General features: G+C 47.7%; 1 protein-coding gene across 12 annotated transcripts in view; it reads left to right on the forward strand.

The window, feature by feature from the left end:
• The window catches only part of C14H12orf49 (chromosome 14 C12orf49 homolog), a 355,931-nt gene that overhangs the window by 222,256 nt on the left and 118,930 nt on the right, over positions 1-14,745 (forward strand). For 6 of the 12 annotated variants that reach the window (XM_013990340.2, XM_013990339.2, XM_013990341.2 and 3 more), the window contains exon 6: positions 13,520-13,603. The exons of 5 other annotated variants lie outside the window; for them this stretch is intronic. In XM_013990340.2, the coding sequence (XP_013845794.2) occupies positions 13,520-13,603 (84 nt within the window). Of the gene's footprint in view, positions 1-13,366; positions 13,728-14,745 lie in introns of those variants that run through there. One more of the 12 variants, XM_013990351.2, reaches the window with a different exon arrangement.

Below are 14,745 nucleotides of genomic sequence, written 5' to 3' on the forward strand. Positions count from 1 at the left end.
TTTATCAGGATCTTTCGGGCTGGCTGGGATTCCCCTGTTGCAGGGAGCTACAGTGTCTCCTGGCTGCTCCTCCCTCTCCCTGCTGTTCTGGAAAGACCTTGTTTTGGTGGCCACTGGCCAGAGGCCCTGCACACTTTGAGAGAATTTCCTTCTCTGGCAGTTCCTGAGGCTCCCTGTGCGGGAAGCTGTTCTTGGGCTGTTGAAAGGAAGGCGGGGCGGGGACAACAGCTGTGACTCGGGTCACCTCTGTCCCTCCTGGCCAAAAATGGAACACCTGCTCCCTGCCAGGCATGGATGAAGGTGGATGGAGAAATAAGTATTTGGGTCTAAGATCCCAAGGGGCTCACAGTCTAGGGAGGGAGGAAGAAGGAGGAGGAGGTGATCACCTCCTGTAAGGTTCTGGGCAAGACCAGCTATGTAATCTTCAGGGCCCAGGGCAAAATGAAGATGTTAATGTTACTGAGAATTTCAAGACCGTGACAGAGCATTAACAAGCATCACCCATCTAAGCGCCAGGCCCTGTGGAGCTGCACAGGTGGTACACCTGTGAAGCGGGCCCAGGCTCTGAGCCTTAGTCACAGCAAACATGAATTGAGCACTTCCTGGGTGCCCACCACAGGAGGGATGAGGAGTTAGGAACACAGACTCCTACGTCAGATTCTAGCTCTGCTTCTTATTCTGTCTGCAACCTTGGGCAAATTATGCAGTACTCCATGCTTCAACTTTCTCATCTGTAAAGTGGGGATGAAATATACAAGGATAAAACAAATATGATAAAGTGGTTACATTTGAGGAATCCAGGTGAAGGGTATATGGGAATTTGTACTACTCTTCTAACTTTTCCTAAGTCTGAAATTATATTCAAGTAAAAAGTAATTTAAAAAAAAAAGAAAGCAGCAAATCATGGTGCATATATGGTTGCCCCCAAAGAAGATAGAATGATAAAAATATACTAATCCTTTGGGGGCAGGATTAGTATATTTTTATTTATACTAATAAAAAGTGTAGATCCATGTCGGGCATGCAGTACCTGCTACACAAGCATTCACTGTTATTTAATGTATATGGATGGCTTCAGCTGATTTCCAGAAGAATCTAAGAGGTAGATGCAATTACTAGTTCCAGGTGGGGAAGCCAAGGTTATCCAAACACAGGTTAGATAACCTCAGTCACTTGGAGGCCAGGCTTGTATTTGAACCCAGACGCTCTAGCACCTGGGCTTCGGTGGTGATGTTGGCAGGGGAAAGGGGGAAGATCAGGGTGAAGGAGCAAGAGGGGAAGGCATTTCGTCTACTCTTGGGGCCTGGGGGTTGCGGGGGAGGGAGAGCACAGCCTCTCAAGGGCCCCACTGTGCCTGGCTCTGAGTTGGTGCTCTGTAAACATGGGTAGAACTTCAGCATGGATGTTGTGGGTGAGCCTCCTTTGTGTCGGGCACTGTCTTAACACGCCATTGACATCTCAAGTGTGGTTTGATCTTTTCCCTTGCGGTCGGGGCCTTCACCTTGTGCGAGAAACCTCCAAGCAGGGTCACCAAGTCAGGAAGGGGCGATTCAGAGACCGCCCTCCCTGCGCTCTCTCCAGTTCCAATTTCCTGGCTCTTTCCTGCCCAGCCAGCTCCTCTCTGGAAGGAAGCTCTGCCCAGAAACCTGCCTGGGTGGCATCGCTCAGCCTAAGCCTCGGGTGGCCTGGATCCCACGCACGCTTCCCTCACTACCTTTGGACCATAGACATCCTCCCCTCTCACCCCAGGCTGGCCCAGGCAGGTGAGACCGCGAAACTGCCCAGGTATGTGCTCTCACAGTGCTTCCTGACAGAAGGACTGCCCTAGCCTCTCACCTCCATTATCCTGGGCTTTTTGGCTCTGAACAGGAATCCCCCAAATCCAGATGGGCAAGGAAGGCGGAGCTGGAGCTGAGCCAAGGACTCCAGGACGCTCCCAGGGAAAACTTCCCTAACCGATTCTCACTGTGAACAATCCCAAACCCAGCCTTGCCTTCAGAGAGCCCCGGGTATCAGTGAAAGTGGAGGGCATGAGTTTAACAGTAGCTGTTGCTCCTTTCTAGACGCTAGGCTACCTGTGGGACGTGGAGCAGGCAGCCAGGCTGGCCAGTGGTTCCCTGTCACATGTGTGTTACCAGAGGGAGACGGCAAAGGGGCAGAAGTCAGCTCCAAAGTCAGGCATTTCCTGGGACAGTCCTGCCCCCAAAGCAGATCATTCTGTCTTCTTTGGGGGCCACCATACACACACCATAATTTGCTGCTTTCTTTCTTTCTTTTTTTTTTTTTTTAATTATTCTTACTTGAATATAATTTCAGACTTAGAAAAAGTTGCAAGAGTTGTACAAAGAATTCCCATATACCCTTCACCTGGATTCCCCAAATGCAACCACTATCATATTTGTTTTATCCTTTTTCTATTTCTCTCTACATAGATATACACAGAAGAGAAAGATGTTTTTTTTTTTCCAGAACCATTTCACAGTTAAGCTGCAGGTATAACATCTCTTTTACCTCTAACTACCTCAGCATGTATTTCCTAAAAACAAATAACAGTCCTTTACAATATACTATCTTACAATAATCACCAAAATTAGGAAATTAACACTGATACAGAATCATTAACTAATCTAGAAACTTCATTCAGAACTTGCCATTTGTACCGTAATGTCCTTTATAACAGAAGGAAACCCTGGATCCCATATAGCTTTCAGCTGTCATATCTCTCAACATTTTTTCACCTAGAAGAGTTCCTTGGTCTTTCTTTGTCTTTCAAGACATTAACGATTTTTAAGAGACATGATCAGTTTTTATAGAATGCCCCGTGGTTTGGGTGTGTCAGATATTTCTTCATAATTACTTTCAGGTTATATACTTTTGGCTGGATTATCACAGAAATGTCCTGCATTCTTCTCAGTGCTCCTTGTCAATTTGTCTAGTGCTGCTAACTTTGATCACTGGGTTAAGGGACCCTTCAATATTTTAAAGCTAAAAACAAGCAAACACAAGTAGAAAAGCTTGAATTCTAGTCATAGTCTCTCTAACTCCTAGCTCAGAAGCCACAGAAACTCCCACCACTAATTTTTTTGGTCATTCAGAAAAAAACTTTCTATTTTTATTTTTTTGTGTGTCTATTTAGGCCACACTTACAGCATATGGAAGTTCCCAGGCTAGAGGTCGTATCAGAGCTGTAGCTGCTGGCTTATACCACATCCACAGCAACTCCGTATCCAAGCCATGTCTGCGAACTTCACCATACCTCACAGCAACACCAGATCCTTAACCCACTGAGCCAGGCCAGGGATTAAACCTCATGGATGTTCATTTCCTCTGAGCCACAATGGGAACTCCGGAAAAAACTTATTGTATCAGTTATGTATTGATGTGTAACAAACCATCCCAGAACAGTGGCTTAAAATAACAGCTATTGTATTGCTCATGATTCTGTGGATCAGGAATTTAGGAGGGGGCCATATGGGCAGTTCTTCTTCTTCCCATCGTGTCAGCTGGCTTCAAATATATGGCAGCACTCTGCTGGGATCTTGGCTGGGGCTACGATATCCAAGTAGTTGGCATTGGTTCTCAGCTGAGGGGCTTGGTTTTCCTTGGTGCGGCCTTTCCAGAAGGATAGCTTGGGCTTCTTGACATGGTGAAAATAGAAGCTTCAAGACCTCTTAGGGCTGAGGGCTGGAAGCTGACCAGTCTCACTTCTGCTGCATTTTATTCTGAGAGTAGATCAGCATAAGTCAAGGAGACAGCAGATCATCCTGCCTTTGGATGGGAGCAGGGCCACGCCAATTGCAAAGGAGCATGGGAAATGGGATTTGTTTGCTCAGCCATCTGTGGGGATAGAGCACACCAAAGGTGCCAGCTTGCTTACCCGGAATGTACAAGAGAGCTACAAATGAGGAACTGGGCAGTCAGCCTTTGCCAGGCCTTTCCCAGAGGGCTATAGGGCCCTATGCTTGGAATGTTTCATTTGCATTCTCCCTTTCAATTCTGTGCGATTCTGGAAGCCTTTCTTGGGCGTGTGTTTTGTAGTGATATCTATGGAACACCTACTATGTACGGCGGAGCTCAATGCTATAGATCAAGGCATGAAAATATATTAGTCCTTGCTCTCTGGGAGCTCACAGCTTAAAGATAAAACTGACCTAAAAACCCCTGCAGGTGGTTGTCAAGAATGTGGGTGTGTAGAGGGTGGAATCCAGAGGAAGGAGTGGCTAAGTGTGCCTGGGGCCCTGGGGAAGGGCCACAGAAGAGACCCTGCAGGAGGTGACTCCGGAGAAGGAGCAGATGGGCAGGCCAGGCAGAGGGGCGGCCTAGGCCTAGGGGGATTACCCCTACCCAGGAAGGGCATCAGCAAGACAAGGTGGGGCCCAGGGAGAGTGCAAAGAGATAAGACCAAGGGGTAATCACAGATTGCACTCTACAACTACCAATGCTGACGTTTCTACCTCCTTCCTTTTCTCCTTGAAGAGTTCTTGCCAGCCCAGGTCTAAGTCCTCAGCCCTGCAGACTCAACAGAGTCTCCATTCAGTACAGACATGTAACGGGACAAGTGAGAAAGCTGGGGAGGACTTTGCAGAGAAACTGATTTCACCCCCAAAGCTAAGAGCTAATGAGAGAGGAACTGTCTAGGAGTTTAGGAATTAGGAATGTGGGATGAGAGAGTGGGACAAAGGAGGGGACAACTTGCATTTAGTGTTGCTGCAAGGTTTGGACTCCATACAGTAAGGTTTTGATTACTGTTTGATGGCTTGACAACAGTTCTTTGCATGCAGCTAAGTCCATAGGAAGAGCCATATGGGGACCTGTAATTTATATGGGCTGCATATTTTTATACACGTGCACAGTCATGAGAGAGCTCCCAGTTTTAAAAGGAATGTATTCTTGAAGATCTTAACATAATTAACACCTCAACTAATCCAAGCATACCCCTGAAAGGGGTGGTGAGCCTGTCTCTTTATATCCATTAAAATGTCTCTAACACATGGCAACTGTGCATCACCATTTAAATTTCACTTGAGCCACTTGGTTTTGAAACGATGCAATTACTGATGTCTGTTTTTTTTTTTTTTTTAACTTGGGAGATTTGCATGATTCCACATTTTGCTCTTAAAAGGAGGCTGTATTTCATACATATTTTTACGCTGCTGTATTTCTTATTTCATATTCTCTCTCTCCCATCTTAGACTCACACACACACACACACACACACACAGGGAGACTCTGCAGTAGATGGGTGTCTTGGGAAGAATCCTGTGGTTAAGATGGGACTTCTGAGGTTTCTGGTGCAGCCCTCTTCATGAATGAGACAATAGAGGCTCAGAGGGTTTTGTTTCCAAGATGCTGCAGAGAAAAGCAATGAAAGGTAACAGAGGGAAATCCCTTACTTGAATTCAGACATGTGGGCAGATTTTCTAGTTCTGGCCAAATAACACAGCAGTGGAGAGCTTGGGTTTTATAGTCCCTGCCACCTGCTAGCTTTCTGACCTTGGGCAAGGCATTTTTCACCCCTCTGAGCCACAGTTTCTTCATCTGCAAAGAGTGGTTGCTTTAGAGCCACCTCAAGGTGGAGATAACAGGTAACAAGGTTCTTAGCACAAGGCCAGACTCAGTAAATACTCAGGAACAGGTGGTTTATCACAGTTAGCATTACAGCATCACCTTGGCCTCTGTGCCTTGTGGTTTCTTGTGGTTTCCCGGCCAGACCGTGAGTCCCTGAGGGCTCTCTGGTGTTTACAGTCCTAGCCCAGCACGCAGAGCAGAACTAGTGAATGCTGGATGCCTGCTGGTACTGGGGCTGGGGGTGGGCTGGGCTGGGGTGGAGCAGGGGGTTCAATTTGCCCTCGGGGCTCTTTTCCTTCTTCCTATGGATTTCAATCCCAGGAGCTTCCTTGATATCTGGGGGGGGGGGGGTGCACAGGGGGCAGCTAGCCCCCACCTCCTCCCTTTTAGCACGGGTGTGCAACCCCCAATTGATTTCTCTGTGTCCCACCCTACCACTCCAGGGTAGATGGAATACGCTGATAAAAGTCATTTACCCTGAGGCACTAGGGACTCAAAGGGGCCGATTTGCATTTTAAAAAAGCACTGAGGAGCAAGGACAATGCTAAACACAGAGAAAGTGCTCACCAATGCTAATGTTAATGGAGGAAACGCAGAGACTTGAGCCTCCCGTCTGGAGAGACTTTCCAAAAAGAAAACAATCATCTACCTGCTCAACCTTTGGAGGGCTGGTGCTGTCAGCACCGTAAGTATTGGGTTCTGTGCCCTACACAAAGGTTGACAGAGCTCAAAACTTGGGAGAGGAAAGAAAATAACTTTTACACCTATTGTATCTCTGACTTCAAATCTTCCCAAATCCCCCAACCCCCAGCATTACTGTGACCTCCATTTTGCAGATTAGGAAATTCCTGCTCAGAGAGGTTAAGTGGTTGGCTGGAGGACACACAGCCTACAGGCTGCAGAGGGGGGATCCAGATCGGATCTGTGCCACACCAAGGCTAATGTGCTTTCTTGCATCTTTCCCTCAGGCAGAGGCTGTGAGGCCAACTCAGAGGAATGGAATGTCTGACATTCGGGGGGCCTCTCTGACTCCCCCAGAAACCCCTGGGGGATCTTGACTCACTCTCTAGAAATCAGTCCCCTCAGCCTCATTGCCCCCAGCTTGCCTGCCTCCTCCCTAAATCCACCAGATGTATCAGCACTCTCTGAACCCACCTGGCTCTCCTCCTGGTGCTTTGGTACACACTGTTCCTGAGTCTGGTTTTCCCTTTCCCCACCCCTTTTGCCTTGAAAACAGCTTCACCTCCTTAATGATCCAGATCAAGTGTCTCCCTACACGTGTAACCTACATCCTTATTTTTTTCTCCCAGTCAAACAAGCCTGCCACGTACCTTTGTACAGGTTGTGCACTGCACAACACTAGAGTCACCATTTGCAAAGATCACAGTGGCATTGTCTAGACGTTCCTTTATACTGGTTGTAATAATATCTGTTTACAGCTGTAAATATGAGGGTAAGAATGGAGTCATGATTGGTGTCACACCCAGTGCCTAGCACCATCGGGTCTCCTGCTTAACAAATGTTGAATGAATGAATGAATGAATGAATATATGAATGAATGAATCCTACAAGATACAACTGTAACATACAAAGACCTCAATCACGGCAGTACTTCCCTCCCAAACAAGTGTTTCCCCTGCCATAGTGGCCTCTCCAGGGGCTTAGCTCACTTATCCCAGCAAAGCTACCAATGCTTAAAACCCTTCTGGAACTCCTCTCTGGGGATTTCCTTCAGAGCCAGGCTCCAAGCCACACAAGTCACCCCTGCTCATTATTTTGCAATCACAGATCTTTTTTCACCCAAAGTGTTCCTAGCCAGCTTCATCTCCTACCTCGTTCATCAGACCTGGCTCCACTTAACTTTGGGCTCCATCCAGAAAGCAAGTTCATTCTCCAAGAGCGAGGACCTGCTGACCGCTGAAGAAAGTCAGGACAAACTGCCGAGGCACTGAAGTCTAATCAGCCAGCTCCCGAAATACTGTGCCAAAGCTGCTGCGCCCCTGGCTGGCCGAGGTGTGGACTTTCTGAGGCCTCCTTTGAAGGAGCACGTTTATTTTGACATATACGTTCCGGCATGCTGGCTTTCAAAAATTCACGTTTAATTTCACAGACTGGTTGGGAACTAGCTGAGTGTTAGTTACTGAGCATTCACTGGGTGCTACCATTTTTAGGAAAACTGTCTCATTTAATCCTTCCAACCATTTGGTGAGATGTATCTAATTCTTCTCATTTTACAGATGAGGAAATTAAGGCTCAGAAAGGTAGAGAGACCTAGCCAGCTAGTGTATTGGGTCACTGGGGGAGCTGAGACTTGGACCCGGATCCGTCAGCCTTCAAAGCTGATGTGTTTGTTTTTTCTTTTTACTACAAGCAACAGCATTGCCCTTTTGCCCTTCAGACACTGTTACCTGTGCTGTTTTACCATCCAGGAGGTTTCATGTGATTCGACCCTTATGAAGGCCGTTGATGGCTCCTCTCCATTGCCAGCAGGACATGCTAGGCTCCTGCCCCCACTGTTCCTCAGATGGGGTTCATTTGTGTAAATCCCTCCACACTCTTCCCTGATCCTCCTTATAATCTTGGGTACCTGGGTCTCTGGCTGGGTCAGAGCTGCTGTTTTTAGCTGTGAAACCAGAACCCACATTCAGGGCATCTTGGCTCTTGGCTCTAAAGAAGCCAAACTTACCTCACAAACTTGATTGGGGGAGGCATGGTCTAGACCCTACAGTTCTTCACCTTCTGGGTCACAGGGCATTAATGATGAGTTTAATTGTTTATTAATTTCTACCCTGGCTCTGTCTTCCATGTCCAATACATTTCAAACACATTGAGGACTGAAGATTCAATCAGCACCTACTGGGCACTCCTCCATGTTATAGAACATGCTGCTTCCTTCATGTCCTAGAATAGGGGTCAGCAATCTACAGCCCTTGGGCCAAATCTGGAAGACACCTGCTTTTGTAAATAGTTTTTTAGAACACAGCCATCCCCATTTGTTTACAGAATGTCTATGGCTATTTCCATGCTACAAGGGCAGGGTTGAGTAGTTGACTGTGTGACCCTCACAGCCAAAAATATTTACCCCCTCACTCTTTACAGAAAAAAAAATACTGTGACTCCAGTTCTAGAAGACATTGGATGTTTTCCTGACTGCCCAGCCTCTAGGCCCCTTCTTCTAATGCAGGAAACTCCCATCTAATGAGTCAGAGCTCACATCCTACCTTAGAACCTAAAACAGATACTCACTGCAGTGAGTTGAATGGTGGCCCCAAAAGATAAGTGCACGTCCTAAACCCCAGAACCTATGAATGTGACCTTATTTGGTAAAAGAATCTTTGCAGAAGTAATTAAGGCTCTTGAGATGAGATCTTTGCAGATTATCCAAGTGGGCCCCCAATCCAGTGGCAAATATCCTAATGAGACACACAGAGGAGAGACACAGAGAGAAAAGAAGGACATGTGAAACAGAAGCAGAGACTAGAGTGATGCAGCAATAAGAAATGGTTACAGACCCTGGAAGTCAGAAGAGGCAAGGAAGCATTCTTACATAGAACTTCCAGAGGAAGGGCAGCCCTGCTGATACCTGGACTTTGGACTTCAGGCCTTTGTGAGAGAACAAACTTCTGTGGTTTTAAACCACCTGGTTGGTGTTAGAGCAGCCATAGGAAACTAATATATTCACTTCCCAGCTTCACTTGCAGCTAGGCACAGACATGTGACTGGGCTCTACCAATCAGATGTACTTTCCTAGAGTAAATGAAGTTCATAAAGGGAGGAAGCAGGGACCACACCTCTCCTGTGCCTTCTCCATGCTAGTGAGGATGGCATTAGCGGCAGCAATGTGGTGTTTTCAGAGATATCAGTGGCTTCCGTTTTAGTGACATTGACCAGTGTCCCGAATTGCTGGTGATGACAGGGCATATTACTGTATCTATGCCAGAGGGGACAGTAGCAGCATCTTCACTATTGGCCAGCTTCTTGGATGAGTTGGAGTGTAACTCCTGGCTGTACAAAGTCCAAGTTTAATTTACCACCTGGAGATTCTGCAAGCTACCCTATATCCTTTGGGTGCATTTCTTTTGTGATAAAATTAGCCGGAGTTTGTGTCTTTTGTCTTCAAGACTATGAAGGAGTGGGCTCAGCTCAGCTCAGGAGAACCAATGGTTCATTCCTCTTTCCAACTCCTCATTCAGCAATGTCATGTTGGTAACTTAAAATCAGTGGCGATGGGAATATTTTACACCATGGAAAATGGCAAGTGCTACGAATCAGAACTGCTTGTTTTTTGAGAAGTTGATTTATCAGCAGTAACCACAGTTTTTTTTTTTTTCAACTAAATCTCTGAAAGCCATGGAGTATCTCATTTCATACTTGTATCCAGCTAATAAGATTTTATCATCATCTTTCTACAATGAGCAATCTAAGAGAGATGAAAGGATTGTTCAAAGTCATATGAGGTGAGAAATCAAGGACCTGAACTTCTGATTTCCCATCCTCTAAATCAAAATAATGCTAATGACCACTTTTTTAAAGTGAAGATTTAAAGATAAACTGCACCAAAAAACAATACTCAATCCTCCACAATACCCAACAGACACCATCGGGCCTAAACTCATCCAAATCATCTAGGGTCTTGAAGAAAAGGGTCCCTCCTGGCAGAAAGTTTTCGGGTGAGAGCATGGATGCAGAGGCATATAGATTGGATCTGAAGCACAGTCTGCTTTGCAGATAAAATTCTCTTGATACTTTCAATGAAGAAGGAGACAGCTCTCCACATCTGGAGAGGAATAGATTGCAGGTGCAATTAATAGGCTTGAGGGAGGCAGACAGCCTCACCTTGATGCTCTCAGAGTCCAGGTCTTGCACTGTGGGTGCTGACAGATTTACCATCAGTGGCACACATCAGAGCCTCGGTGCCTCATCTCCAGGAGAGAGATTTATAATGCCCACACAGCTGTTTGAGCACAGCTCCAGACTCCAACCACATCCTGGGAGTGAGGCTTCCTGTCTGAAGACACATCCTCACTTCTGCCCGCTCCGCCTGGAGTCTGGAACCTGGAAACAACAGAAGCAATCCTGTGCAAGTTTCCCTGCTGGAATCATACCAGGCTGTCCCTTTGGCTTCCCCTGGACACGTGCTTGCCACATCCTGACCTCTGCCTAGAAGACAGGCAGGTGCACCAGGGAGGGGTGCTGGTGGTGAGCGCAGGAGGCTGCACATGCACCCACACCTCAGTTCCTTGTTCCCAGCAGGTGCAGCGGGTGCTGCTGTGGGTTGGGGTAGAAAACCTGGAGCCAGAACTTTACCCCAGTTGTGGGGGATGGGGACATCCGAGACATAGTCCTACAGTAATAAAGACCTCTGTTTTGTGAGGCCTACTCTGTGAACACGGTACATTTGTTCAAATCTTTACAGCAGCCCTACTGGGCATGCACATACCCTCATTTTTCTTATGTTCAAACAGAGGCCAAGCGAGATTTGGTATACCTGAGTCCACAACCTGTAAGCATAAAGCCAGGATCTGAACCCAGGACTACATGAATCCAATGCTTGAGTGTTGACCAGGGATGAATAGTGTCCTCCCAATTCATTTTCACCTCAAACCTGTGAATGTGACCTTAGGTGGCAATAGTTTTTGCATTTGTGATCAGTTAAGATGAGCTCAGCCTGGAGGAGGGTGGATCCTCATCTAACCTGATGTCCTTGTAGGAGATTATGACGCTGAGGCCACAGGGAAGGCAGGGATGGGAAGGTGGAGGCAGAGTCCGGGGTGATGCATCTACAGAGCCAAGGAAAGCCAAGGATTGCAGGTGACCACCAGAAGCCAGAAGAGGCAAGGGGAGACCCTCCTGTAGAGACTTGGGAGGGAGCGTGGCCCTGACAGCACTTCCACAACTGTGAGAACAGATTCCTAGAGTTGAAACCATTCAGTTACAGCAGCCCAAGGAGACTAAAACAGGTACTTGGGCAAGGTGAGCTTTCATGACAGGGCCTAGGAGAGGCAGGGCAGGCTGCTCACACATGCCCTGTCCTTCTCTGTCCTAACTTCATTTGTGCCGGGAAGGGAAGCGGGAAGCTGTAGGACCAGGCTGCTTCCAGGCCCCAAAGACAACTCTCACTGGGCCCAAAGACCCGAGGCTAGATGCCCAGCACCATCCACTCCACCTTCCTTTTCCTCAGGCACCTGTCCTCAACCAACCCTGCGGGCCTCTGCAGCTGCAGGTTGGACATAGAGGGGGGAAAGACCCATTCTTATCAACAAACAACCCCCCGGGGGCTTCTTGGCTGGTAGCTGGTGGCCTGGAGACCTCATGTCAATCTCGTGTGATGCTGGGTAAGTCGTTTGACCTCAGAGAGGCTCCTATGGAACTGGGCTGCACACCAGTCTTCTGAAACAAGGTTCACCACCCAGGGACACCCTCCCCCCACCTGACAGCTTGGCCGCGTTTTTCTTCTTCTGTTCTTGTTTGTCTGTCTAAAACTAGAAAGCCCTCTGCCGTCACCGTGTGCCTCTGGGGAACACCATAACTGTTCCAAGAATGTGTGGTTGGACCCACCCTCCCAGGTGCATGGGAAGCACCTGCAAGGAGCATGTCACCCTTTGCTTGAGTGAGCATCTCTCAGGAGAAGCATGGTGATCAGACTGTATATGTCACTGCCACTCAGTGGCATCCTTCATCCCTAGACAGGGGTCTATCTCCTTTCCCACTGAGTTCCCAGGATCTGGCACATAACAGGTTCTTCATAAATGTCTGTGACTTGGACCAACCCCTGACTCACATAGAGAATCATTCTGATGGTCTCAAGCCAGGCCATTCACTGATTGAATTGATCCAACCAACAGAGCCGCCATTTTGGATCTCCTACTATGGGCCTGCCATCAGACACTTGTCAACCCAAGAGAGTGTATTACTACAGCACAGTTCTCTCAAGCCCACACGGCTGAAACACAGCAGAGGTGGGATTTGAACCCAGGTCTGTAGAACTCTGGGGTTCCCTCCAAATCCAGCCCCTTTCCAGGACACCTGTTCCTGCCACACGAGTCATCTACTTGGGTATCTTTGGACACTCAGCCTTAGTCCAGATCTCTCAGGGAGTAAATTTTTAAAAGTTCAATCTTGAAGTCAAACATTCTTTTTTTTTTTTTTTTTTTTCTTCTGTCTTTTTGCCTTTTCTAGGGCCGCTTCCTGTGGCATATGGAGGTTCCCAGGCTAGGGGTCAAATTGGAGCTGTAGCTGCTGGCCTACGCCAGAGCCACAGCAACGCGGGATCCGAGCCGTGTCTGTGACCTACACCACAGCTCACGGCAATGCCAGATCCTTAACCCACTGAGCAAGGCCAGGGATCGAACCAGCAACCTCATGGTTCCTAGGTCGGATTTGTTAACCACTGAGCCACAATGGGAACTCCTTGAAGTCAAACATTCTTGATATGGGGTTTCTTAGAACCTCTTCAGCCTGCATAACCAAGGCTCCCCGGGAAGCCAGGAGACAGTGACTTCTTATCAGGAAATATTTTTGCTGTTTTGTGGAGTTGATCTCATTTCTCAGCAACCATGATCTGGAGGGTTCAGGAGGGTGGGGTGAGTTTTCTTAGCCCCCTCAGATCTTTGAGCACTGAGAGTCCCAGGATCTCCATTGCTGGGGAAATAGTCTTTTCATGGAAAGATGGTGGTATTTTGAATCTAATGATTACCATTTCTTGGGTCTGTACCATTCGCTGCGCTAAACTTTTCCAAGTCTACTTCGTCCTCAAACAATGAACTCTATGCTGAATCACACTATCCCCATTTCACAGATGAGAAAACTGAGGTCACTCTCGCAGGACTCAAACATTATTCTGACCAACAAACTGCCTCTTATTCCGTGACACATGGATGCTTCTGGACCGAGCTGACCACAGAAAGGTCTTCTGAATAATCTAACAGTACCCTGCCTCCTTGGCTTGCAGAATTTTGGCCTGGGGACATCAATAAGAGACTCAATTTACTTCTGTCCAGAAACCAGCAGGGCCTCCTTGTGCCGCAGCCCCCAGGTAAGTGGGACCCAGCATGGGGCTGAGGTTTCCATGAGCCTCCCTTTGACCTGTCAGTGGATTCCTTCAAGTCACCCTGGTTTTCCTGTGTTTAAAAGGAGACTAATCACAGTTAAGCAGTTTGAAGTCCTGGTCTGAAAAAGCATCATTATTACTTGCTCGAGGGTCTTGGCATCTCAGGGCTCCAAGGGAGGAAAAAAAAAAAAAGAGCCCACATTGATTTCTAATGCAAATTGGGTTTGAAGAGGATGCCGGGCTCTCTGGAGTTCTTAGTCACCCACAGAGGAGGGCACACCCCAGGGGGGGACTGTTGCCTTGGGCAAAGAATTTCCTTGTATCAAGACAAAACCCAGATATGGTCATTTCCCCGCCCTCAGACCCCACCCTGCTGCCCGCCTCTAGGAACACGCAGCCTCGCCCTGACTTAAAGCAGAATTCCCGCGTCTGTGATCTCAGGGCTGCTTTTCTCTGCCTCCCCCACCCCTTCCCTTCCACCGCTTCTACCTACCATGCGCACGTGCACACGTGCTCACATACACGTGCACATGTGCACCACACAATTCTCACACAGACACACACAACCCATTTATAGACATTCACGTACACACACGCACATGAACACACATCCACGCACAGACACACACACACACACTCACTCCCTGGCCCTTCCCTGTCACTACTTGTTTCTCTCTGGCATCATTTTCCTTGCCGTTTTTCTTTGTGGTTTTGTCTGCTAATCACCCCCTCTCCCCAGACCCTGGGATCCTCCGCCAAGATGTCGAAATATCTGATGTATTTGCTCAGAGAGACAAGAGCAAATGCACCTCGGGTTTGATGGAAATTTGCTTCTCCTAAGGCGGCTATCAACGTCACCCTGCCCCCACCCTGCTGAGAAAACAAAGGGAAGGAAGTAGATCTTGAAGGCCTTCTCCCTTCCTGGCACTGGGCACAGACCTCTCACCCTCCCAGCCCCCCTTGGAGATAAAGCTTCTTTTCCCATGTCTTGGATAAGGAAATCAAGGCACAGAGAAGCTCGGTGACTCATCTTAGGTTAATTAATCCTTTCAAAAAGTATTTGTTGAGGAGTTCCCTTCATGGCTCAGCAGTTAACAAGTCCAAATAGGATCCATGAGGATGCGGGT

Source organism: Sus scrofa, chromosome 14, assembly GCF_000003025.6.
Source record: "Sus scrofa isolate TJ Tabasco breed Duroc chromosome 14, Sscrofa11.1, whole genome shotgun sequence".
Lineage (NCBI taxonomy): Eukaryota > Metazoa > Chordata > Mammalia > Artiodactyla > Suidae > Sus > Sus scrofa.